Source organism: Pituophis catenifer, unplaced genomic scaffold (assembly GCF_029215685.1).
Source record: "Pituophis catenifer annectens isolate HBS135680 unplaced genomic scaffold, rPitCat1.0.hap2 SCAF_8, whole genome shotgun sequence".
Classification (NCBI taxonomy): domain Eukaryota; kingdom Metazoa; phylum Chordata; class Lepidosauria; order Squamata; family Colubridae; genus Pituophis; species Pituophis catenifer.
In genome coordinates, this window is record NW_027256888.1 from 24,904,860 (window position 1) to 24,932,286 (window position 27,427).

General features: G+C 40.2%; 1 protein-coding gene across 1 annotated transcript in view; it reads right to left on the bottom strand.

The window, feature by feature from the left end:
• The window catches only part of CC2D2A (coiled-coil and C2 domain containing 2A), a 270,839-nt gene that overhangs the window by 114,851 nt on the left and 128,561 nt on the right, over positions 1-27,427 (bottom strand). The window contains exons 18-20 of the mRNA XM_070948913.1: positions 7,002-7,205; positions 4,392-4,484; positions 3,401-3,492 (exon numbers count right to left, since the gene is read on the bottom strand). Coding sequence (XP_070805014.1) covers positions 3,401-3,492; positions 4,392-4,484; positions 7,002-7,205 — 389 coding nt within the window. The remainder of the gene's footprint in view (positions 1-3,400; positions 3,493-4,391; positions 4,485-7,001; positions 7,206-27,427) is intronic.

Below are 27,427 nucleotides of genomic sequence, written 5' to 3' on the forward strand. Positions count from 1 at the left end.
AAGGAATTTCCTGACAGTGAGAATAATTAATTAGTGGAATGGTTTCCCTTCAGAAGTTGTGGGTGCTCCATAACTGGAGTACTCCATCACTGGAGTGGGTGCTCCATCACTGGAGATTTTTAAGAAGAAATACTGTATATTTGAATATAAGTAGCTTGGGTTGGTAATTGGTCTGATGGTCTGAGCTCTCAGCTTGGCAATTTGGCTGCAAACATTTAATCACCATTCAAGTAACCAAGATATTGGTTACACCTTTAGAGCACTCCATGGTTTAGGACCCGGGTATTTACGAGACCGCCTTCTGCCACCGATAGCCTCCCACCGACCAGTATGCTCCCACAGAGAGGGGCTCCTCAGGGTGCCATTGGTCAAACAATGCCGACTGGTGGCCCCCGGGGGGAGAGCCTTCTCTGTGGGAGCACCTACCCTCTTGAATGAGCTGCCCCCGGAGATACAGCGGATCCTGGATCTACGCACCTTTCGCCCTGCCCTAAAGACATTTTTATTCCAACAAGCCAGGCTGGCCTAACTCTTTTAAAAAATTTTTATTTTTAAACTGTTTAATTATGGGTTTTAATACAGGGCTGCTTTTAATTGTGGGTCAAATTAATTTAATCGGATTTTAATACTGTTTTTAAATTTTGTATTTCTTGTGTTTTATCTGTTGGCTGTTCACCACCCCGAGTCCTTTGGGAGAAGGACGGTATATAAATATAAACAATAAACAAACAAACAAACAAACAAACAAACAAACAAATAAGGAGACATCATGAGTGTGCTTTGAATTGTGCTCACCTGTCAGAGCACTGATCTTTATTAATGCAAATTAGTGTGGATGTTTGTTCAGCTGAGTCATGGTCTGACTTTGGACTGTTTGATTGGCTGGATGTTGTTATTGAGGCATGGTCTTTGGTTTTAAGTATCATTTGTGTGATGTAAATTAGTGTTGTTTGTTCGTATGCTGCTGAGTCATGGTCTGGTTTCAGTCTGCTTGAATGGCTGGTAATAATCAGAAACAACAACTAGCCATTCAAACAGACTGAAACCAGACCATGAATCAGCGTATATGAACAAACAACACTAATTTACATCACACAAACACCTACAGATCCTTACAGATTAACAGAGTTGGAAGGATCTTGTAGGTCATCTAATCCAACCCACCACCACCCCGCCCAAGCAGGAGACCCTATACTATTTATGATAAATGGCAGTCCAATCTCTTCTTGAAAGCTTCCGGTGATGAAGCTCCCACAACTTCTGAAGGCAAGTTGTTCCATTGGTTGATTGTTCTCACTGTCAGAAAATTTCTCCTTACTTCTAGGCTGAATCTCTCCTTGATCAGCTTCCATCCATTATTCCTTGTCTGGCTTTCGGGTGCCTTAGAAAATAGCTTGACCCCCCTCCTCTCTGTGGCAGCCCCTCAAATACTGGAACACTGCTATCATGTCTCCCCTGGTCCTTCTCTTCACTAGACTAGTCATACCAAGTACTTGCAACCGTTCATCATATGTTATAGCCTCTAGTCCCCTAATTATCTTGGTTGCTCTTCTCTGCACTTTTGCTAGTGTCTCAACATCTTTTTTATAGTGAGATGACCAAAACTGGATGCAGTATTCTAGTTATGGTTTTACTAAGGCTTTACAGAATGGTATTAGTACCACACTTGATCTTGATTGTATCCCTCTGTTAATGCAATTTAGGATTGCATTGGCTTTTTTGGCTGCTGCCACACACTGCTAGCTCATATTTAATTGGTTGTCCACTAAGACGTCAAAATCCCTCTCACAGTTACTGCTATTAAGCTTGGTTTCACCTACTCTATATGTGCACTTTGGTTTTTCTTGCCTAAGTGTAAGACTTTACTTTTCTTTACATTGAATTTCATTTTGTAGATAGGCCCAATGTTCAAGTCTCTCGAGATCCATCTTGAGCCTATAATCTAGGGCCGTGATGGTGAACCTATGGCACGTGTGCCACAGGTGCCATGCAGAGTCATATCAGTGGGCATGCAAGCATTGCCTTAGCTCAGATCCAGCGCGCATGCATGCGCCAGCCAGCTAATTTTTGGGCCTTCTGGGCCCACCAGAAGTCGGGAAATGGACCATTTCCAACCTCCGGAGGGCCTCCGGGGGTGTGGGGAAGGCCGTTTTCGCCCTCCCCAGGCTTCAAGAAAGCCTCTGGAGCCTGGGCCAAAAGTGGGGGATCACAGGGAGTTTATGCGTGCAAGCGCGGGGGGGCATGGCGCATTGAATTATGGGTGTGGGCACACACGCATGTGATCCCCCCGTGCTCCCCCTGCTTTTGGCACACAATAGCAAAAAGGTTAGCTATCACTGATCTAGGGTGTTAGCTATTCCTGCCATCTTGGTATCAACCTCACTGAGGAGGGAACCAAAAGATGAAACTGAATTGGGAAATGTCTGCATGGAAATAGAAAATATACAGAATTGTCCTATATGATCAAAAATCCCACTATATTTAGTGGAATTCACTTTCAGATAGGTATGGATTGAATGGTTAGAAAGGAAAGAAAGAAGAAATAAAAGCAGGGGTTGGAACCGAATGGGAGAATAGATAAGGTTTTTGAGGGAATGAAATATGCTGACAAAAAATCTAACTAAAGCTCTGCCAGTCCTACAAGATAGATCAGACTAAGAAATCAAGGCCAAAAATCATCAGACAAATGGGCCTTGAGTCCATTCCCATAAAACTAACTTGAAAAACAACTTCTTGTTTCATACAATAACTTTACAATAAAAGTATTCCTATCCTACATGGCATTGGTTTCTTGATCTGGTCTACCTTACAGGACTGACAATAAACAATGGTACATCTCTTAATGGCAGTTACTCCACCATAAGAGCTCCCTCTTGGATATGTGTCTCATATTCCATTGAGTTTCCATTTCTGCCCTTAATATTGTTAACTGCCCACCTTCCTTCAGTTCCTGGCCTAGCCCTTCTTTTACTTCGATAGATAGCTGATATCATGGGTTTTGCATGTAACATCATACACAACCTCATGTCACTTATATGGTAGTATTGTAATAGCTACTTCCAGATGCCCTTGTCCAGCATAGTTGTAGAAATACATTGTTTCCACACAATCTATTTCACATTGTTATCATCAACCTCCAATTACCTTCATGTTTTCAGAAAATGTAATTGAAAATGCCAGCCAAAGATAGATTAAATGTTATTCCATTAAATGTTATTGACACAAAACTAGAAACAAGTTTGCCTAGAAAGGGACATGGCTACATTTTAAAACAAATTAAGCAAGGTTTTCAGTGCCTCAATTGCACTTTCAAAAAATATTTAAATTAAAACCCTTCAAAGTTAGACAAAAACATGAAACACATTACAACTTTGAGCTAGCCTTATATTCTCTTCCTTACCCAATAGTAGGGATTTCATCTTCATTGACCAAGTCAGAAAGAACAAAATGGTGCTTTGCAATCAGGAAACGATTAATTACTGACTCCCTAACCTGAAAAAAAAGATGAAAATCTGAAATTAATTGCTGTGCTGCTCACATTAACAAATACAGCTGTTCTTTTTCTTAAAGACCCATTTTGGGCTAAAACTATCAAGCAAAAGGTCCATAGGATAAAACTCATTCAATCCTACCTCATTCTTTCGTTTTAGATTAATTCTTTCTTAAAAACAGAAAATAATCATAAGCAAGTAAGATTTGGGTAGAGTGACATACAAAAGCAATTGAAAAGGACAGAGTAGGCCAATTTGCAAACTGACTAAGATACTGAAATTGGGAATGAATCTGGTCTATAGTTTTTAAGGAAAAAATTCTATTAATTTGCATTAAGTTGCAGAGACCTATCCAACTTGCAACAGTTGTCATTTCTTAATGGACTTAGTCATTTTGTCCTTTAAGAGAAAATCCGCATGGCTGTTCTTAGCCCATATAGCTTGCATTAAAACAAAACAAAACATAACATGCTTGAGATGCAAAAATGTTTTTATAATTTGGCTTTAACTTCCCTGCTTTCCTAAGAAATCAGAATATGGTGGCATAAGCAATGAGGTGGCAAAGATAAATTTTAGGAAATATTTGTATTGTTTATTTCTATTATAAATTTCTATTTATTATTAACATTAAATATATTTTTACTATTTAGTTAAATGATTTAGTTCAAAACACACCCTGTTGTCTTACAACGCATAAAGATGTATTACATCTTTTGCAGAGATATACACAAAATATTTCCAAGTATTTTTATTTATTAATTAAATGTATATACCATCCATCTTGCCATCAGTTATGGTACTTCCGATTATTTAGGGTTATGATTAAGCTTAGAATTTTTCCAAAATATTTCCAAGTATATTTTGCATATGTATTTATTAAGTACATTAAAAAAACCTTACCTTTTCCATGTACTTTGCAACAATTGCTCTGTGTGCATCCGAATAGTCCTTTGAATCAATGACATTCTTCTTCTGCAATCTTTTCTCATAGTCCTGAAAAAGAGCCACCACCATGACTTATATCAATGAAAGCCCTTTAGACCTCTATCTTTCAAAAACACATATTGTGTTGTTTTTTCTTCTCCTTCAGCTTTCTACTGCCAGCATGAATCAAAAAGCCATCAGAAGCAAGTCAGATCAGAAGAAAAACCAAAAGCAGCAAGCTCATCATCACCCTCCCTCCCCTGCCAAGTAAAATAAAGTTTTTAAACATTCTACAGTACTTTAAAAGGAGAAAACCTCATAACATCTTGAGTTCTGGGTTTAAAATGATTGAAAATGAGAATTAACAACTTGGCTCCAATATTGGAGATAATGCCTGAATTCATATCGCAGGTTCAGCTATAACCATTATTAACTGGGACCATCCAATACATTTAACCATAAACATAGAACATATGAACATAGAACATAAATAACAGTTGTATGGCACCTTAGAGGTCTTCTACTCCAATCCCTGCTTGAGCTGGAGACCCTATACCCATGATGGCGAACCTATGGCACGGGTGCCGGAAGTGGCACACAGAGCCATCTCTCCGGGCATGCGAGCCGTCACCCGTTGCTCTTCTGGGTTCTGGCGTTGACCAGCTGGTCTTCACGTGCACTGGAGTGCCAGAAACCAAAAGAGCAGCCACATGCGCATGCCGGGAAAATGATCTTCTGGTTTCCAGCATGCACCTGGTCTTCCGGTTTCTGGCACGCATGCATGTGCGAAGACCAGCCAGCCAATGTGCATGTGGACCAAGCGGCTGCTCTTCCGGCACTCCCACATGCATGAAGACCAGGTGGCCAGTATGCTGGAACCCGGAAGAGCAAGGGGAGCAGAGCTGCGAGCCAGGATAGGCGGGCCAGGTTTCCTGCCCTCCCCGCCTGAGTAGGCTTCTTGTGCGGTCCCAGCCCTCCAGCCTGCGGCACTGATATGTATCTGCAGTCCAGAGCGCTTGGCTGGCTCGGGCGCACAGGGCAGTGAGGCAGTGTTTGCTAGCTGGGTGCCCTGCCGCCCCGCCCACTTCTGCCATTGTGAGGGGCAAAGGGGTGGTGGTGATTCTCACGTTGCCATTTCTGGCCGGGATGCTGGAGCAGCCAGGAGGAAAACAAGGAGCCGCCGTCAGGTAAGCGAGCTGTGTCAGGAGGACCGGAAGAGAGCGCAGCTCCTCACGCATGGAGACACCGCCGAGGGGTAAGAAGTGTGCCAACTGGGAAGCGGCCGGGAAAGGGGGAGTTGCGCCGTCTTGTTCTCGGTGGCCAGCTTGGGGGGGGGGCACTTCATCCCGGCCAGAGTTGGGGCAAAGCTCTTCTGCCTACTGGCCCCCTAACCCAAGCCCCGGGAACACAAACGCCCCTTACCTCTCAGGCCGGGAAGGGGCTCTGGCTTTCCAGTAGAGGGAGGCGGCATTCTCCACCCAACTCTTTCCCTGCCCAGGGCTGTGGAATCTGGTCGTCTGTGGGGATGTCCTGTCACCCTGACGGAGACCGGGGGGTAGGCAGGGCAGGTGGGCAGGGAGGTGTGAGAATCCCTGAAAGGCCAGGCAGAGCCGGCGCATGTGCACCAGATAGCTGGTCTTTGGGCGCACATGTGTGCCAGAAACTAGAACACCAGGTGGCCAACATGCATGCATGTGCCGGAAACCAGAATATCATCTGTTCTTCCAGTTTCTGGCATGCAAGCGCGAGCTCCCCTTTTCATCACTCAGTGCTGAAAAGGTTCGCCAACACTGTCCTATACCATTTCGGACAAATGATTGTCCAAAGTCTTCTTGAAAACCTCCAGTGATGGAGCACCACCAACTTCTGGAGGCAAGCTGTTATATCTCTCTTTCATGATCTTTCACTTTTTAATTCTTATCCTATCTTGGGTGCTTTGGAAAATAAGTCTTTCTTCTCTGTGACAGCCCCTCAAGTACTGAAACACTATTATCATATGAATCCTAGTGCTTCTCTTTGTTAGACTTCACATACCCAGTTCCTCCAACCAGTTTATCATACACTTTACTTTCCAGTACCCTAATTATATTTGTTGCTCTTCTCTGCACTCTTTCTAGAGTCTTAACATCTTCTATTCAATGGGAAGATTTGAATGGTTTGGTAAGTTAAAGATTTAATATTTTATTTTTATATCCTAATCTCCCCTTTCATTTTTTTAAAAGTATGCATAAAACCATTTAGTAAAACACAACACTATTTAGAACAGTCCGCTAGAAGGCCCTGTTCTGTCTAGCCCTGGAAGAGTTTTATTCAAAAATTTGCTCATTCCAAGCTTGGAAGGTTTGTGATCAAAACATATGGCTTTGTTTCAGTAAACATTTCAGAATTATGACATGGAGAATTTCTCTCCACCTACGTCCTCACATAAACTACCTTGCCATAAATTAAAATAATATCATAAGTTTTCTTCGCAGATTTTCTAAAGTTGCTAAATTAAAGCTGCAGTGATCTCAAAGAAACTGAAACTGAGATGGGAAGTTTTATTGTCAATAAATTCTAATTACAATTTTTAGAACGATTTCTTACCTGCAAATTTTTTTCACTGATCTCTCTTTCCAATAAAGGAACAAATTTAAAATTTTGAAATTCAGCTACCTCATTTTTTCTGAGCTCAAGAAGCCAAAATCTTTTGGACATATTAAATTCCTCATCAGAAACAAAATTAAATTCTTGCTGCAATTGGTCCAGTTGAAAGAAATCTGGGATGGAAGAATCACCACATGGAGTAATCTGAAAAACAAAAAGGCTTATATACTTAAAGAAAACTGTAACTAAGTATTTTAGTTTGTGTATATGTATCTATGTTCATATTCACACACACAGTGCTTCTGTGGGCAACATGGCAAAGAATAGAATAGTAGGAGTAGGAATTGAGTAGAATAGAGCAGAGTATCGTGGCATGGTGTGGCATGGCATAGTCTACACTCCCCCCCCCTCATTTTTACAAATACCGAAGAGATTCTCATCCAGGAAGAAGCAGCTGTCTCTGAACAATGGAATAACAAAATCAAAAGGAGGAGATGATGGAGGCAGAAAAGGGGTAAGAGAGGGGGGATTTTAAATAAACTAAAAAGTGGAATAAAAACTCCTCTTCCTTCACTCTTCCTGACTAATTTACATTCATTTGCTAATAAAATGGATGAAATACTTCTTTTAAACAGATGCAACTCTGATTTTTACAACTCAGCAGCTCTGTGCTTCACTGAAACCTGGCTAAATGGGGTGTGATGCTAGTTTGCCTCCTCATAGTGCACCCTGGATAGCACGGAATTGTGAACCAAATGACTAGCAACAACTGGCAGGCAGACTACATTGAAGAATTGGCAGTTAATGACAGTTGGCAGTCAGACATCTTTGTAGAACTCCTGGCTCTCTAAATACATGGCAACGGATAAACAAAATGGCATTGGTCAACTCTGAACAGGATCCGTACCCCACATGGTGTCTACCAGTGGTGGGTTGCTATCAGTTCGCTCCAGTTTGGGAAAACCAGTAGCAGCAGCAGCTCCACCCACCCACATGGACATCATCAAATACGATCTGCGCATGCACAGAACCTTCTGCATATGTGCAGAAGTGGTGCGCACGCAAGTGAACAGGTAGCAAAGGTAAGTGAAACCCACCCCTGGTGTCTACTAGGACTCATTGTTTAAGTGGGGTCTTGTCTCTACCCCTCAGTGTGACTGTGGTGCTCCTTGACAAAATATCCATCACATTGTGTCCAAATGTCCATCAAGAGCTTACATTGGCCCAATGTCTGATTTTTTCAACATAGATCACCCTGTCCTTGAATGGCTGGGTGGACTGGACATTAACATTTGAACTACTATAAGTCCATGTATTTGCCATATACTGTACTAAATAAATAAATAACCTAGCTAAATGAATCAATTGATTATAGCAGCCTGCATATCCCAGGGTTTCAGATACCAAGGGCAGACAGAATTGCAGTAAATTATAAATTATATTTTACACCCAGTAAAAAAAAGGGAGGGGGTCTCTGCTTTTATATCAACAACTGATGGTACAAAAATGTAACTACGCTAAAGAAATTCTGTGATGTTCTTAATTATCAATTGCAAACCATTTTATTCTCCATGACAGTTTTCCTCATTTCTACTATTTGCAGTATTGGGGTGCTCTCCTGAGTTTTTGAGTCAGCCTGTGCTGTTCCCACCTTCTTTCCACTCTCTGTGCTCGGAGATCAGGAGGGGGCAGTCCTTGCTCATTGCCTGAGCTCCATTGCTCCTAATTTCCACTGCCTGTCCTCTCTCAGTCATCCTGCCCTGTTCCTCCCTGATGGCAAGCCATCTCAAGCCTGAGGGGCTCGGGGCTGCCTCGTCCTGCTCCTCCCTGCATTCCTCCAAAGCCAACAAGGCTGCCCCTTGGCCTCTGTCAGCTCTGGCTCATCCTCCTCTGTGGATTCAGGCTCCGATAGGGACAGAGATCCAGAGACCTTCACTTGTGGAAGCCATGGAAGTCGCTAACAGGAACAGTAAATGGAGCTGGAGGAGCTGGATAAGTGGAGAGCATGGCCAGGCTGATTGGATGATGGAGCAAGCCATAAAGTTTATGCGGGGGGTGCGTGTGTTCAAGAACCTCAAAGCATACAAAGCCCTCGCCCAAAACACACAACTCTAAGACCAGCCGCTTCCAGCCACAGCAACTGACAGGGTGACTGCAGTGGGCAGCACCAGAGATGGATCAGCAGCAGTGAAACCTTCTACCACCCCAACCCTAGGAGGGGGGCAAATCAGTGGGCACCATATCCTGGACGTGAAATTTGATGGAGATCTCCAGGAGCTGGAGTTCTTTTTAACCCAGGCTTGAACCTACATGCAGGAATATTGTCCCAAAATAGTTACAAAAGCTGCAAGGTAAGATGTGCCACCATGGCCCTAGAAGAGGCTGTGGTGGATGGTCACCCTCCATAATGATGATACTGAGGTGAGAAAATTCAATTTCATCCTGAGCTGAGGAAATTCAACTGATTCGTGGCAGTGCTCCGCAAATGCTTTGAAGACCCCCTGGCAGATCACAAAGTCAGAGACTGTATCAAGACCATCAGCCAAGGCATGGAGAGACATCTAGTATTGGGACTAGCATGGATACAGAAATGGAATCCCTGTGTGAATTGGAGGAGGAGGTTGCTAAAAATCCAATGAGCAAAAGCAAAAGGAAAGTCAGAAAGGGGCTTAAGAACCCCAGAGCCAAGGCAGGAGGTGGGAGCCACAATGCAAGAGAGAAAAAAGGCTGATCCCTGAATTCCACCAGATTATCGGAACTAGCAGGATGTGTTTAGCAAAAAGGGTTCAGACGAACTCCCACCCCATTGGCCAAGTGACATCTCCATAGATACAGTGGTGGGATTCTGCTAGTTCTAGGCGGTTCGGCCGAACCGTTTGTTAAATTGCTGGCTTGCCCCGCCCCTTACCCTGCCCCTCCGCACCACTATTTATTGCCAATAAATTGTGGTGGGTGAGGGGCAGGCCAGCCAGCAATTTAACAAACGTTTCGGTGTTTTTTTGTAGTTTTATTGGCCCGCGGAGCTTCAGCATAGGCTAATTAGCCCGTTGATTAGATCGGCCTCCCGACTCTCAGCTGATTTGCTCTCAGCTGTTTTGCTCAGGGCTCTGCTGCTTGCTTGCAAAGAGTGCTTGAGCAGATTTTTTTCCCCCTAGCTATGCTGAAAAACAAAACTGAAAGTAAAGCAGGCTGTTGGCTTTGCTGTTTGTTGCAATGTTGGAAAATTAGGCAGGCAGATTTCCTCACCAAAAAAGATAGGTGCAAACAATGGGAAATTTAGGGAAAAAGAGTTCAAGATTTTAAAACACAAAAGAAAAAAAGCTCTATTTAACTAGGGAATTGTAATAATTGAGATACTATTAATTGTATATTGTGTTGAAAGCAGAAATGGTTAAGTTGTGGTTTGGAGAATATATGGGGGAAATTATTTGGTTTATTATTATTGGTAAATACAATTAATTGATTTGTTAGAAATTAGATTGCATGGAAATAATTGGAATATTCATGTTCATATTGATTAATATACAAAAAGATAGTTATATAACTAATTGATTTATATTAAAATGTTGAATTTATATTAAACAACTGTAATATTACATAATTAACCAATGTGACAATGGATATAAAAATAGATGACAATGGGAAGAGGTATAATATAGAATAGAAGCGAAAAATTGAATTTGATTAAGATTAGAGATGAGGATGAAGGGTAATATTGGTTTTTTAAAAAAATAGATAAGGAATACATATGGCAAAAAGGAAATATAGAAATTGTAAATTTAATTGAAATGACTAAACACTGTTTAAATTTGTGAACCGGCCAAATACTCTGTTCAAAGAAAATAAATTGTATGTTTGTATGTGTGTTTCTAATTATTGCTATTTATTCATATTTGTTCTCTTTTATTCTTTAAAGTTTAACAATTCATTCTTTATCTTAATATCTTTATATTTGTTTGGGGTTGCCTTTCTTCCATTTCATCTTTTTTACTGTACAGCAATCTTTCTCCTCAAACCTACCCCCCCTCTCTTTTCTTTCCTTTTACTTTCTCTTCCCCCCCGATTCTTCTCCTCCCTACTTCCTCTTCCTTTCTCCTTCTCCTCCTCTCTTCCTCCCTCTCTTACCCTCACTCCTACTCTAATTTCCCTTCCCTTCCTTCCTCCCTTCTCTTCCTTCCCTCTCTCTCCTTCTTTCTTCCATCTCTCTTCTCCTTCCTTCATCCCTCTCTATTGCTGTATTCTTTTGTGCATATGGATTACTCAGAGGGCTGAAAAAGTTATTTTTGACTGGTCCTCGCACTTTTGACCACTCCTCGAACTTACGACTGTCCTCACATTTTACGTTTTTCGCCCTATCTTGTCACCATGGTGAAGAGAAGCAGTTGTGAAATGAGTGACACGGTTGTTAAGAATGCTACAATGGGCATAAATGATGACCATTCATAAGGGTGAGGACCGGTCAAAAGTGCGAAGACCTGTCAGAAATCACTTTTTTCAGCCCTCTGGGTAGTCCTTTTGTGCATATGGACTACTCAGAGGGCTGAAAAAGTTATTTTTGACTGGTGCACGCGCTTTTGACCAGTCCTTGAACTTACGACTGTCCTCACATTTTACGTTTTGCGCCCTAACTTGTCACTATGGTGAAGACAAGTAGTGGTGAAATGACAGGCACAGTTGTTAAGAATGCCGCAATGGGCATAAATGTGAGGAAGGTCATAAGTGCGAGGACCGGTCAAAAATGTGAGGACCAGTCAGAAATGACTTTTTTCAGCCCTCTGAATAGTCCCTATGTGCATATGGACTAGTCAGAAGACTGAAAAAGTTATTTTTGACCGGTCCTCGCACTTTCAACCAGTCCTTGAACTTACGCCTGTCCTCACATTTTACGTTTTGCGCCCTATCTTGTCACCGTGGTGGAGAGAAGTAGTGGTGAAATGACTGACACTGTTGTTAAGAATGGTCATAAGTGCGAGGACCAGTCAGAAATGACGTTTTTCAGCCCTCTGAGTAGTCTCTATGCACATAGCCATGCCCACCCGGTCACATGACCAGCTAGCCATGCCCCCAACTAAGCCACGCCCACAGAACCGGTTATTAAAAAAATTGAATCCCACCACTGCATAGAAATCCTGCCAGGGATGACAGAAATATTTGTATCGTGGGTGATTATAATAGGATAATAGATATTAAAAAAGATTACACCAGCAGTAAAGACAGGAAGAAAAGAAATACCACTACCCAAAACATTTTTTAATATGGCAGAGGAACTGAATTTAATAGATATATGGAGAACTTTTAATCCTAAAGAAAATAAATATACTTTTTATTCTAACCCCCATGAGTCTTGGTCCAGAATAGACATGTTATGGATGAATAAAGAACTAGGACAAAAATAGGAAAAATTGAGATCCCCCAAACTTGTGGGCAAATCATAACCCCCTTGAGGTAACATGGAAAGGCCCCAAAGAAAAGAACTAGAAGATGGATATTAAATCCACGAATATTAAAAGAAAAGGAGTATGTAGAAAGGATAATGAAATAATTGAGATTATTTTTTAAAGAAAATAAAAAACAGCATACCTCTTTAACAATTTATGGGATACTATGAAAGCCTATATAAGGGGGATAACGATAGCTTATAACGTAAAGAAAAACACTAGGTTCAGTGCCGGCTGCTGGCGCGACACCACACCAGCCTCGTCATTGGGATCAGCCACGATCCACGAAGGCCGCTGGTGGGTCACAACACTTGGTTACAAGAATTAATTAACAGTAAAATCAAATTAATTCCAGAAACATTTCTCCTGGGTGTACTAAAAACCAAATAGGACAAAAAAATGAGATCCTTGAATTTACATATACTTACAGCAGCAAGAATTGCTTATGCGCAATATTGGAAAGGAAATAATGTACCACCAGAGGGATTAATTATTCAAAAAATATTTGAATATGGCGAAATGAACAAATTAACTTTAGAATTAAAAGAAAAAGAAGATTCAGAATACTATGCAGTGTGGGATAAATGGTATAGGTGGATTGATAACCGAAATAAAAATAGATAACATTTAGAAGAAAGTTAAAGATGTATGTATGTATGTATGTATGTATGTATGTATGTATGTATGTATGTATGTATTTCTCTTTAGCCAGGTTCTTCCTATGTAAACCAAGATTTTTATGCAGCCCTAGTTCAGTGAAATCCCAATCCACTAGTTTCTAGACTTTCTTTTTTTTTTTTTTTCAGCAGCCAGCAAGCTGCTGGAAAAAAAAACTAAAGTCAAATGCAGTAAGAAATTAAGGGTAAGAAATTTACACCATCATTAAGAAACCAAGGTGAATGTATATATGTATTTACATGTTCAAATATAGATAATCCTGTTTGTTAGTTTGAATAGATATGTAATTTAGAATTGTACTTTTTGTTTTATAGAGTGGAGAACGTTTTGTATAATCTTTTATCTTTTTAAATTTAATAAAGTTTGTTTTTAAAATAAAAAAAAAAGAAAAGATATTTAAATATTTACAAAATGTGAGGGGGTGTACTCACTTCTGTAATATACTGTATATTGAATGATCCTGAGAAATTTTGTTGATTCCCTGGCTGTTACAAAGAAGGCTGTTTACACTAACCACAAAACTAGACTGCAAATTTATGAGAATTGTAAACTAATTTACAAGGATTGTAAAACTGTGCCCTAAATGGCAATAAGATACTGCAGATTTTATTCATCTGCAATTAGCACTCTACTTTATTTGGTGGACTGTAAAATATAGAGCTTTCTTCTTCTTTTTACTTTTTCCTGTGGATTACGAACTATAAAGACAACATTTTTAAACGAAATAACCTCTTTAGTATTATTACAAACTATTTTTCTTATTCTCAGTTGAGATACTATTTTTTCTTTTCATTTGAGGTTTTATTTTTCTTTTCAGATTTTATTCATCTGTCATATTTTAATACATCTGTGGATTACAAACTATATCTATATTTCACTTGCATTTAAGTTAGCTGCAGGAGGGACCAAAAGGGAACTAAGAACTCCTAGATCTGACAGTGAGAATAATTAACCAGTGGAATGGCTAACCTTCAGAGTTTAGAGTTAAAAAGTGTAAAGAAGAGATTGGACAGTCATTTGTATGGAATGGTATAGTGTCTCCTGCTTGAGCAGGGCATTGGACCAGAAGACCCCCAAGGTTCCCTCAACTCTGTTATTCCGTTATTCTTAAAAAAAACTTACATTTTTTAAGTTTAAATTAAAAAAGTTTAGTTTAGTTTAGTTTATTTGATTTGTATACCGCCCTACTCCCGAAGGACTCAGGGCGGTGAACAGCCGAACAATAAAATACATAGATACAAAAAATTTAAAAAACCAGATAAAATCAAATTAAATCATTTTGGCCCAGACAGATTAAAACACCCCGATAATTTAAAAACAGATTAAAATTTATATATTTAAAAAAGGGAAGAGATTAGGCCAAGCCCGCCTGATGGAATAAAAAAAGCTTCACAGCGCGGCGGAAGGTGTGCAGATCCGGGATCCTCCGTATCTCCGGGGGGAGATCATTCGAGACAGTAGGTGCCCCCACAAAGAAGGCTCTCCCCCTAGGGGCCGCCAGTCGACACTGTTTGGCTGACGGCACCCAGAGGAGTCCCTCTCTATGAGAGTGTACTGGCCGGTGGGAGGCTATTGGTGGTAGTAGGCGGTCCCGTAGATAACCAGGTCCTAAGCCATGGAGCACTTTAAAGGTGGTAACCAAAACCTTGAAGTGCACCCGGAAGACCACCGGGAGCCAGTGCAGCTCGCGCAGGAGAGGTGTTACATGGGAGCGCCATGTGGCTCCCATTACCACCCGCGCGGCCGCACTCTGCACCAGTTGGAGCCTCTGGGTGCTCCTCAAGGGGAGCCCCATGTAGAGAGCATTGCAATAGTCCAGGCGGGAAGTGACGAGGGCATGAGTGACCGTGCGTAACGAGTCCCGATCCAGAAAGGGACGCAACTGTCGAATCAGGCGAACCTGATGAAAAATCCTCCCTGTCACGGCCGTTAAGTGCTCTTCTAAAGACAGCCGTGAATCCAGGAGGACGCCTAAGTTGTGAGCCCTCTCCATGGGGGCCAATGATTCGCCCCCAATAGTCAGTGATGGCATCAATTGACTATATCGGGACGTCGGAAACCACAGCCACTCGGTCTTGGATGGGTTGAGCCTGAGTCTGTTCCTCCCCATCCAGATCCGTACGGCCTCCAGGCACTGGGACATCACTTCAAGTGCATCGTTGGGGTGATCTGGGGTGGAGATGTACAGCTGGGTGTCGTCAGCGTACTGATGGTACTCCACCCCGAAACCACGGATGATCTCGCCCAGCAGCTTCACATAAATGTTGAACAGGAGAGGCGAGAGGACCGACCCTTGCGGCACCCCACATATGAGGGGCCTCGGGGTCGACCTCTGTCCCCCTGTCAACACAGACTGCGACCGGTCAGAGAGAAAGGAGGAGAACCACCGCAACACAGTGCCTCCCACCCCTAACTCTTCCAACCGGTGCAGCATGATACCATGGTCGATGGTATCAAAAGCTGCTGAGAGATCTAACAGGACCAGGACAGAGGAGCACCCCCTGTCCCGAGCCCTCCAGAGATCATCAACCAACGCGACCAATGCCGTTTCCGTGCTGTACCCGGGCCTGAAGCCCGACTGGAATGGATCCAGATACGTCGTTTCATCCAGGTGCTGGGGGAGCTGTTGCGCAACCACACTCTCAACAACCTTCGCCACAAAACGAAGGTTGGAGACCAGACGATAATTAACCAACATTGCCAGGTCCAGGGAAGGCTTCTTGAGGAGAGGCCTCACCACCGCCTCTTTCAAGGCGGCAGGAAAGACACCCTCACCCAACGAAGCATTTATAATCCCTTGGAACCAGCCTCGTGTCACCTCCCGAGAAGCCAGCACTAACCAGGAGGGACACGGGTCCAATAAACAAGTGGTCGCGTTCAGTCTACCCAGAATCCTGTCCACGTCCTCAGGGGTCACAGGATCAAACTCATCCCAGATAACATTCTCAAGACCTGCCCCAGTCCCTCCCCCTGAGACTACCCAGTCGGAGTCCAGATCTTCCCGAATCTGAGTGATTTTGTCATACAGATATTGAACAAAATCCTCGGCTCTACCTTCCAAGGGGTCCTCCCGCGCTTCCTGGTGGAGCAGGGAGCGGGTCACCCTAAACAGGGCGGCCGGGCGATTATCTGATGATGCAATAAGAGCAGCAAAATAGCTACATTTCGCTGCTTTTATCGCCACTAGGTAATTCCTAATATGAGATCTTACCAGTGTCCGGTCAGATTCAGAAAGACTGGCCCTCCAACTACTCTCTAGGCATCTTTTCCGGCGCTTCAACTCCCTCAGCTCCTCAGTGAACCAAGGAGCTAAATGAGATCGGCGCCGGGTCAGAGGCCGCAAAGGCACGACCCGGTCCAGAGCTCCAGTGGCGGCCCTATCCCAGGGGGCCACTAGGTCTCCAGTCGAGGCATGTGCCAGAGCCTCAGGGAATGGCCCAAGCTCCATCTGGAAACTGTCAGGTTCCATCAGGCGCCTGGGGCGGAACCATCTTACCGGCTCCGCCTCCCTACGGCGGGGTGTAGCGGTTCAAAGGTTGAGACGAAGGAGAGAGTGATCAGACCATGACAAGGGCTCGGTGACTATATCCCCTATCTCGAGATCACTCAACCACTGTCCAGAGACAAAAACCAGATCCAGCGTGTTTCCCCCCATGTGGGTAGGGCCATGAATTAAGTGGGTCAGGTCCATGGCTGTCATGGAAGCCATGAACTCCTGAGCCACCTCCGACGCCTCACCCACGGACGGCAGGTTGAAATCCCCCATGACCATAAGCCTAGTTTAAATTTTAAAAAATTCTTCGAAGTGTTGAGAATTTTGAAATTTTTTATTTTTAAATAAATAATATTTTTAAATAAAAATTTATCTTTAAATAAATTAGAATTTTTAAATTTTTTGAAAATATCCTTTTAAATTTTTAAATATTTTTGTAATTCTGAAATTATTTAGAAATTTTAAATTTTTAAATTTTTGATTTAGCTTTTTTTAATTTTTGGAAAAATCTTTTTACATTTTTTAATATTTTGAAAACTGTTGAATATTTTAATTTTTAAATGAGCTAGTCATGAAAAGAAACATGGTTATGGAAAAACAGACTGATGCTGAGCATTGTCCTTGCTGCCTAGTGCTGCCCAGTCCAATGCATCCCCACTGCAGCTAATCAATCTATTTCATATCCTCCCTCTGGAAGAAAGCATGCAGGCATCCAGAGATGAGACATCATCAAGTATAATTGTAACTAAAAGAAAAGTAGCCTAGACTTTCCCAAGAAAAAAAAGGTGAGTGTTGGTGATAGAAGATTTCACTTCTTAGGGGCATGGAACCAGCTGTCTGTAGACCATACAAACAATATAGGGAGGTATGTTGTCTCCCTGAAGTGAAAATCAAAGATGTGGCTGAGAACCTTACTAAAATAATCAAGCCCAAAAATTACTATCCCTTTCTTCTTGTTCACATGGTGACAAATGACATGACAAATCTGAAAACAACATCAAAAGACTATGAGCACCTCAGGAAGAAAGTTAAGGAGCAAGGGGGGGCAGTTTTCAAGAGGGAAAGCTGTGCAGAACGGCTCTCCGTTTAAGAGAGTCGAATACACAGCTTTTTCTAGCCAATCGGCGGATTCTTCGGAGTCCCAGATTCCTTGGAGGGGAATCAGAAGAAAGGGGCGCCCTGCAGAGCAGCTCTCAGTGGCAGTTGACAGTGCAGATAGCAGGAAAGCCTCGGAGAAGTCGAACGGGAGAAGAAAGGTGGCCCATAATGGTGGCCGTGAAGAAACAACAACAGGTAGCTGGACAACATTAGTGGTGGATTAGCTGGACAACAGAGAGACGGACCTGGGCAAAAGTGATCTTGGCAGCCCTCTGTGAGTGACCCAGGGTGAAGATCTTCTCGGGGGATTGCAAAGAGGGAAGAGTCAGAAGGAGGCCCAAAGAAGGAGGAAATTTCCTCCGTAGTAAAGCGGCGAACAGCAAGTGGGGACCAAAAAAAGAGACAATTTCAACGTGATAGATATCACTGGTGGTGTGAGGGGGAAGAGGAAGAGGAAACTTACCGTTATTACTGATTTAAGTAGACAATTTAGTTTGTGAGCAAAAGTGCTGACTATCAGAGAACACAGGCATTTTGAAGTAAGACTGACTGTTAACTAGGATAATAGGGAGCAAGAGACACCTACTGGCCAAGGAAAAAACTGGAGACAATTTAAGTAAGAAGAGGAAATTTAAAGAGAAACAAGACCTATTTTGGATGGTCTGCCAATAACTGACGTATAAATCGTAAAAACTTAAGGAGTAAATTTGGATGTGAAAAATTTAATGAAATAGTCGTAGTAGAACATTTTCAAGAGGAAATCATCTCTCTAATTATTATTGTTCTTTCTATGCAATCTTTGGACTACTATTTTATTAGCTCCACCACCTACTGCATTAATTATTGATATTATTAAGTGATTTAATTATAGATTTTGTTATTAATTAATTGTTGACTAAGGGGAAGGTTTGTAGATTAGTTGGCGTAGGAAAGATCAAGAAAGGAAGTTAAAGAATACATAAGAGACATTTAAAAACATAAAATAGAGAGTGAAAACTGCAAAGTTAAGCACTGAGAATTAACTAGTTAAAGAGCCTTGGTACTACAGTGGTTTAAAGCACCCTGTTATTAACACAGCTGCCTGCAATTTACTGCTGGTTCGAATCTCTCCAAGGCTCAAGGTTGACTCAGCCTTCCATCCTTTCTAAGGTAGGTTAAATGAGGACCCAGTTGTGGGGGCAATAAGCTGACTTTGTATAAATATATACAAAAGTATGAAGGCTATTGCTGAGCACATTGTAAGCCGCCCTGAGTCTCCGGAGAAGGGCGGCATATAAATCAAATTAAAAAAAAAAAAAAAAAAAAAAACTAGTTGAGAGAGTGATAGTTAAAGGGTGCTGGAGGAAACTAAGAGAAATATAAGGAAGTGGGGAAGTCAATTTAAAGCAGTATTAAAGATGACAAGTATCCCCCAATTTGACAAGAATTGGTGCAGGAAGGAAACAAGGAGCTCAAAATACAATAATGGAACTAAGTCCAGCAGGGCAAAGATCTATTGAAGGAATGCTACACACAGAGAGAGAGAGAGAGATCAAACTCATTTAAGGATCTACAACAGCTGCTACAAACAATGCAGAAGGCTATGTTAAAGAACCATGAGGATTTGAAATGAGAGATAGGAGAAGTAAGGAGTGACACAGGAGTAATGAAAGAAAAGATGAGATCAGTGGATGATAAATTTGAATGCTTCCAGCAACGAATTCTAAAAAATGAACAAAAATTACAGGAGTTGGAAGATAGAATGGGAAGGGAAGAAAAAAAAGTGGAGGAGATGGAAGAAAGATTAATTCAAGCCAATAGAGATCTCTAATGGACAATAATCCAATTGGAAATAGATAAGGCTGCCCATTTTCTACAATTTCAGAATGTGTGGGAAGAAAAGAATGAGGACCTTCTGGAGATGATGGCGGAGCTATTGGCAGGAGCATTAGGAATTGGGAAGGAAGAAATGATTAATGAAATGGGTGAAATTTATAGAATCCACACGAATTCTGCAAGTAGACATAATCTACCTAGAGAAGTGCATATTAGATTCGTTAAAAAATCGATCCACGATGAGATTCTCCATAGGACCAGAGAAGATTCACTAGAGTTACAAGGAAGACAGCTTGTGGTGCTCAAACAAGTCCCGAGAAGGATAAGAGACTTAAGATGACCCTACCAAATGCTTACAGCAAAACTAACAAGGAAAAACGTAAATTTTCGGTGGCTGATTCCAGAAGGGATTATGGTATCTTGGGGAGAAAGAAAGTTGAGATTGGACATGGTGGACAAAGTAGAAGAGTTTTACAGACAAAATTTTGGTAGTGAGGTTGAATTGGAGGAAAGAGAAAGAAGGGAAGAAGGAGAACTAGGAGGACAGTCACCAAATAGGGGTGAATCTCAAATCAAGGAAAAAGAGAATGGGAAAGGAGAGAATGTGGATAACGGGAAAGACAATGATGGTGGATGCAAGGAATATAAAGAAGTCAGACAAACAAGGGCAACAATACCTAAGTATAAGTAGAGGTTTTCAAGAAGCATTAGCAATTCTATCATTAAATGTTAATGGGTTAAATTCTCCAGGGAAAAGGAAAAACTTCTTTAGTAAACTGTATAAGACAACTGTGGATATAATAGTGCTGCAAGAGACGCACATAAAAAAGCAGCATCAGTACCTATTAAAATGCTCTAAGTTAGGAAAGATGTTCATATCTTCATTGCAGCAGAAGAAAAGGGGAATTGCAATGTATGTAAAAGAGGGTATTTTGGCCAAACAAATGTATAAAGATGAAGAGGGCAGAATATTGATAATAGAATTAACTATGGATGGGAAAAAACTGATGTTAGTTGGAATATACGTGCCAAATGAGGGCCAAAAACTATTTTATAAGAAACTGTATAACATGATTAGAGACTTAGAATGCGATAATTTGTGTATAATTGGTGATTTCAATGCAATTGTAGATAGAGAACTAGACTATAGAAATGACAGATGAAAGAAAGGTGTTAGAAGGATATTACCTAATTTATTTTTCAAGATGGTGGAAGAATTAAGCATAAAGGATTGCTGGAGGGAAAGAAATGAGGATAAGAAACAATATAATTATTCAGGTAGACATCAATCTTGGTCTCGAATTGATATGGTTTGGGCATCGACAGATTTGAATTGAAATTGAGGAAGTTAATATTGACATAAATTCATGGACAGATCACAATCCCATTAAAATTAAATGGAAAGGGCAAAAAAAGACAAGGAGGTGGACCCTAAAAAAAGCAATCTTGAATCAAAATGAATTTAAATTAAAGATCGATGTATGTATGTATGTATGTATGTATGTATGTATTTATTTATTTATTTATTTGTTTATTGGTTTGATTTATATGCCGCCCTTCTCCGGAGACTCAGGGCAGCTTACAATGCGTTAAGCAACAGCCTTCATACTTTTGTATATACCTGCTTAGTAGGGCTTTCGCCCCCCCCAAGCGGTGTTCTTTTTATACAAAGTCCGCTTATTGCCCCCACAATCCGGGTCCTCATTTTACCTACCTCGTAAGGATGGAAGGCTGAGTCAACCTTGAGCCTGGTGAGATTTGAACTTGCAGTAATTGCAGGCAGCTGGCAGCTAAGTGCTACTTAACAGCACTTTAGTCCGCTGCGCCACCAAGGCCACCAAGATGGATGATCAAACTTTGTTTTTTCAAAGTAATAAAAAAGAGGATATGAACAATCAGAACCTGTGGGACATAGCAAAAGCTTTTATGAGGAGTATCACAATATCATACATGGCCAAAGACAACAAACAAAAAAGACAAAGGCAAAAAAAGTTAGAGGGAGATCCTAGCAAACTGGAAAAAGAGCTGCAGAAAGAACCCATAATATGGGAATTGAAACAACAAATAAACACAATTAAACACAAATTAAATATCATTGAAAAGGAAAATATGGCACAACAAATTAAAAGCATTAAACAAAAAAATTTTTGAGAATGCAAATAAGCCGGGAAAATGGCTGGCTTATAGACTAAGAAAACGGAAAGAAAAGAACCAGATTAGTAAATTACATAATGAGGAAGGAGAATTAATTTATCAAAATGAGGAAAAGAGGAAGGTAGAGTATGAGTTTTTAAAAAACCTTTACAAGGATAAGAAGATAGAAGAAGGTAAGATAGTGCAATACCTACAAAAAAGAGAATTGCCCAGAATCTCGGAGGAAAGTAAAAATTTATTAAACAATGAGATAACAGCATGGGAGATATCTGAGCTATCTTGTAACAAAAAAGTTACAAGGCACCAGGACCAGATGGTCTACCTTCAGAAATTTATAAAAATCACCAGGAATTATTAAGCCCACTGTTATTAGAAGTGTACAATGATGTACTTAATGAAGCTAAGGTACCTGAATTGTGGAAAGAAGCAACAATCACATTGATTCCCAAAGAAAATTCCGATTTGATTTATATTAAAAATTATAGGCCGAAATCCCTACTAAATTCAGATTATAAAATTTTCATGACAATTATGACAGACAGACTAAAGAAAATTTTAGAGAATTTCATTCATACTGATCAAAACGGTTTTCTATCATATTCCTGGACAGCATATAAGGAACAACATCAGGATTATCCTGGATATGATAGAATACTATGAAGTCCACAATGAAAAACAGATAGCGTTGATATTCATTGATGCGCAAAAAGCATTCGATAACATCAAATGGGACTTCATACTAGAACAATTAAAATATATGGATTTTGGGGGGAAATTTATAAAGATGTTTAAAACAATCTACTCCAGAAAAGAAGCCAGAGTGGTGATAAATGGGGAAACAACAAAGAACATTTTAATCCAAAAAGGCACAAGGCAAGGTTGTCCGTTATCACCACTGCTTTTTATTTTATCACTAGAGGCTTTAATTAGAACACTTCGAGAAGACAAACAAATCAAAGGTTTAAAAGTAAGAAAAGAAAGTTTTAAGGTACAGGCATTTGCGGATGACCTGTATTTATTATTGAAGAGCCTGTACAATCTGGTTTTAGGCTGATGGAAGTGCTGGAGGACTATGGGGAAGTAGCAGGCCTGAAAATAAACACGGATAAAACAAAAATGATAGTTAAAAACATGACTGAAAAAAAAAAAAGAATTGGAGGGAAAGATAACTATTCAGACTATGAAAAAATAAGATATTTGGGAATTCAATTGACAGCGAGATGCATCACACTTAAAAAAGATAACTATGACAAATTAATGGCGCAAATTAGGTCTGATTTGGAAAAATGGGGAAAATTACAGCTATCTCTAATGGGCAGGATAGCCACCATCAAAATGAATGTGCTTCCGAAAATGTTGTTTTTATTGGTATTGCATACCAATTCGGCTCAAAAAAGATTTTTTTACAAATTTGGACAGACTCATTTCAAAATTCATATGGCAAGGGAAACAACCAAGAATTACATTCAAATTATTACAAGTTGCTAGAGAAAGAGGAGGATTTGGCCTACCAGACTAGACAAAATATTATCAGGCATGGTTTGGCTAAGTGAGTGGATGCATCTTAAAAACACAAGACTATTGGCACTAGAAAGTCATGACTTACAGACAGGATGGCATGCTATTCTATGGGAGGAAAAACATTTAGTCCATCAGTACTTCCGGAGGCATTATATTAAGAGAGCACTTTTGGATATTTGGAAAAAAAAACAAAAAGAAATAATTATATGGAAATTCCTAATTGGATGTCAACATTAGAAATGTACACACATCCAAATTTGACAAAACGAGGGGGAGCTGTCACCTATAAAGATATTTTGAATGAGAAAGGAGAATTAAAACCGAGAAATACTTTAAAGGAAGAAGGAATCGAATTGGAATGGTGGGCGTATCTCCAAATTCAATCTAAATTTAGCAAAGATAAAATGGGGCATAAAGCAAGAATCATCAGAATTAGATAAAATTTTATTTAGCAGGGAAGGCAAGACCATAAGTAAACTATATCAATATTTATTAGAACAAGATATAATTGAGGAACAGGTGAAAGAAATGATGATAATTTGGTGTAAATATTTTGGGCACAATATTGATTTGGACAATTGGCAAAGTTTATGGGAAAAAAAAAATTAAAAATCACACTAGCAACTTCCTACAAGGAAAACCTCTATAAGATGTTCTATAGGTGGCACATTCCCCCCCCCCAAGATTAGCATGAATGAATAAGGGGAAATCCTCGATATGCTAGAAGTGTGGAGAGACCATTGGGAATTACTACCACATGTGGTGGGAATGCCCAAAGGCACAAAAATTTTGGAATTTATTAAAGAACTGGCTGGAAGAAATTTTGCTCAGATATAGAGGTCAAACCGAAATTTTTCTTATTGGGAATTATAGAAAGAAAATATAAGAAAGATACAAATTAATTATTACTGCATATAGTCACAGCAGCACGAATAGCCTTCACTCAAAAATGGAAAGAAAAAGATATTCCAACTGAAGAGGAAATATTATTGAAAATCTTTAACTGCGCAGAAATGGACAGACTCACTTTGGAACTCAAGGATAAAAGTGAAACTAAGTACTACAAAATCTGGGAACAATTTTATGATTGGATTGATAACAAGAGGGTAGCCAAGACAAATGTATAATGTTAGAACAAAAATATAGATGTTATTATAGATAAATGTATTTTTAAGAGATAAATAAATAAATAGAAATAAGGGGAAAAGTATTAATATCTTATCATATTATGCTTAAATAGTGAACAAAGCTTAAGAACTATATGTTTATATGAGTACTAATATTATTGTAAAGTGATGGAAGATGTTTGGAATCAGTGATGTCATATCTATGTCCAATGTTTTTTAATTTTGTATTATTAATAAAAAAAACTTTTTTAAAAAAGAAGGTTAAGGAGCACAGGTGGTGTTTTCATCTATACTTCCAACAAAAGGTCAACAACAAGGGGAAAAAAGACTATAGAAATAAAGTACTGGTTTAAGAGATAGCTTCTGGCAAGGGATGGGTTGCACCTCACAAGAACCAGGAAGAATGTATTTCGTAAACGACTGGCTCAGATTATCTGAAGGGCTTTAAACTAAAACTGAGGGGTGAGGATGACCAATCTTTAGAATTTTTAGGATCTAATCTCAAGCATAAACCCCAAAATAATCAATCAAACAAGGAGATAGGAAGTGTTGAGAAGGAAGAAAAACTCAGATATAAAGCAGGAGATGTAGAAGCATACCTAGGGTCAGCCATAAAGGACTCAGATGTTAGGGGAACAAATAGGGTGAATTTGAAGTATTAGTATATGAGGGCAGATATGATACAATTGCCATTACCGAAATTTAGTGGTATAAGAAGGATATAAACTGTTCAAAAGAAACAGACCTAACAAAGAGAGGGTGGAGTTGTAATGTAAAAGAAATCCCTACATCTCTAAAAAAAATGTATAAAACCAAGGATGAAAGCCTCTTTTAATGCATGTGGGTGAAACTAAAAGGAAAAAAGAATGACATTGTCATAGGTATATACTATGAACCAAGCAGAAGAAATAGATGAAGGTTTTGCTAATCAGTTAACTGATGTTTATAGGAAACACACCACTAGTAGTAATGAGGGACTTTAACTATCCTGACATCAACTGGAAAGCAACTCTGCAGTAAGGGGGAGATTGAACAGGTTCCTTACAAGCCTAGCTGACAACCTTGTCATCTAAAAGGTAGAGGAGGGAACTAGAGGGTCAGCTATACTGGATTTAATTCTGACTAACAGAGATGAAATGATAGAGGGGGTTGAAGTTGCAGGAATTTTAGGGGAGAATGACTATGTCATATTGGAATTCAATATAATGCTGACATAAGCAATAGAACAAAATCAAACCAGTGCATCTGATTTGCATCTATCTTCATGCAAAAAGAAAATATAGAACAATTTACCAAAACATAATGGTAATAGACAGACTAGGAATACAAATTAAAATAGGCAAGAAAACAGTAAGAGAACACCAGTTCACTCTGGACTAGTTCAAATCATCAGGTCCTGATGGATTACATCCAAGAGTTCTGAAAGTGCTGCAGACATGATCTTGGAACCATATGTTTCAAAGATTCTGAAGCACCAGGGAACTATCAGAGGACTGGAAAAGAGCTGATGTGCTTCCCATCTTCAAAAAAGGAAAAAAAACCAGACCCAGGAAACTACAGACCAATCAGCCTAGCATCAATACCCTGGAAGATATTGGAAAAGATAATAAAAAACCAGATCTGCCAACATCTAGAAACAAGTAAAGTAATAACTAGCAGTCAGCACAGGTTTGTTAAAAACAAATCATGCCAAACCAATCTTATTTCATTCTTCAACATAGTGACTAAATTAGTAGACCAGTGAAATACTGTGGACATAATATACTTAGACTTCAGCAAGGCATTTGACAAAGTAGTCTAAAACCTACCACTTGGTAAGTTAGAAAAATGTGGTCATAGACTGCATCACCAACAGATGGACTTGTAAATGGCTGACAATGCACTCAATGTGTAGTCCTTAAGGGAACTACATCTACATGGAAGGAAGAAAGGAAGCGATGGGCTACCCCAAGGTTATTTTAGGCCCAGAATTCTTCAATATCTTCATAAACAATTTAGATGAGAAAATAGAATGGGAGCTCATCAAATTTGCAGCTGATACCAAGTTGCTAAGAACAGTCAATACACGAGAAGATAGGCTCAAGATCCAGATGGATCTTGACAGAGTTGAACACTGGGTACTATCTAACAAAATGAAATTCAGTGGAGAAAAAAAGCAAGATTTTATACTTAGTACACATTGGGTAAAACCTGGTTTAACAGCAGTAAATGTGAGAGGGATCTTGGAGTTCTAGTGGACAGTCACCTAAATATGAACCAGCAGTGTGTTGCAGCTCCCAAAAAAGCCACTCTGATCCTAGGTTGCATTAACAGAGGGATAGAATCAAGATCACATGAAGTGGGCTTCCAGTTTGACTTCCGTCGCTGTCAGATGGTCCCTTGGGACCGCCAGCCCCGTAAAGAGCCGCCTTTACACCTGAAAGGCGGCTCGAAAAACTCCATTTCCATAAGGAAATGTGAGATAGAGCAGGCGAGGGCAGGTAGAGCCCTCTGCGAAGTCCCCAGAGTTTTTCTTTTACTCTTGGGGACGAAGCAGGATGAGGCTCCCTATTTCCTTCGCCGCTGCTCCGGGCTTCGGGAGACCTCTGCCTTTTGCAGAGCCAGGCGACGAGATCAAACCTTTCAATGAAAAACAACAGATTGTTTAATTAAAGAGGATGAGATCTGGACTTGGGACCCTAAATTGCAAGTATTTTTAACGATTTTATAAGCGTTTCTAAGTGAAGGAAAAAAAAAAGCTTAAAATGGCGACCGCTGAGGCTTGAGAAGTAGCCGAAAGTGAAAGTCCTTCCGTAACAAGTTACAAAGTAGCGGAACAAACAGTGCTGGCTAGAATAGAGAAAAGAAAAATTTCTACTCTAAGTTTCTTTTTTTCTTGGAGATTTGATATTGATCTTGTTTGGAGAGAAGTCCTCTTTCTTTAAAAAGTGTTTGTCTGTGTGGCAGGATGGCGTTAAAATTAACAAAGCCAGACAAACAAGCAGCGGGGGGGGGGTTTCCCCCATTTACAACTATGTGAACAAGTTTCGAGTTTACAGACTCAGAAGAATGGTTTTAATTTAAAATAATTTGTTTTGAAGGAAATGGCAAGACATGACGAGA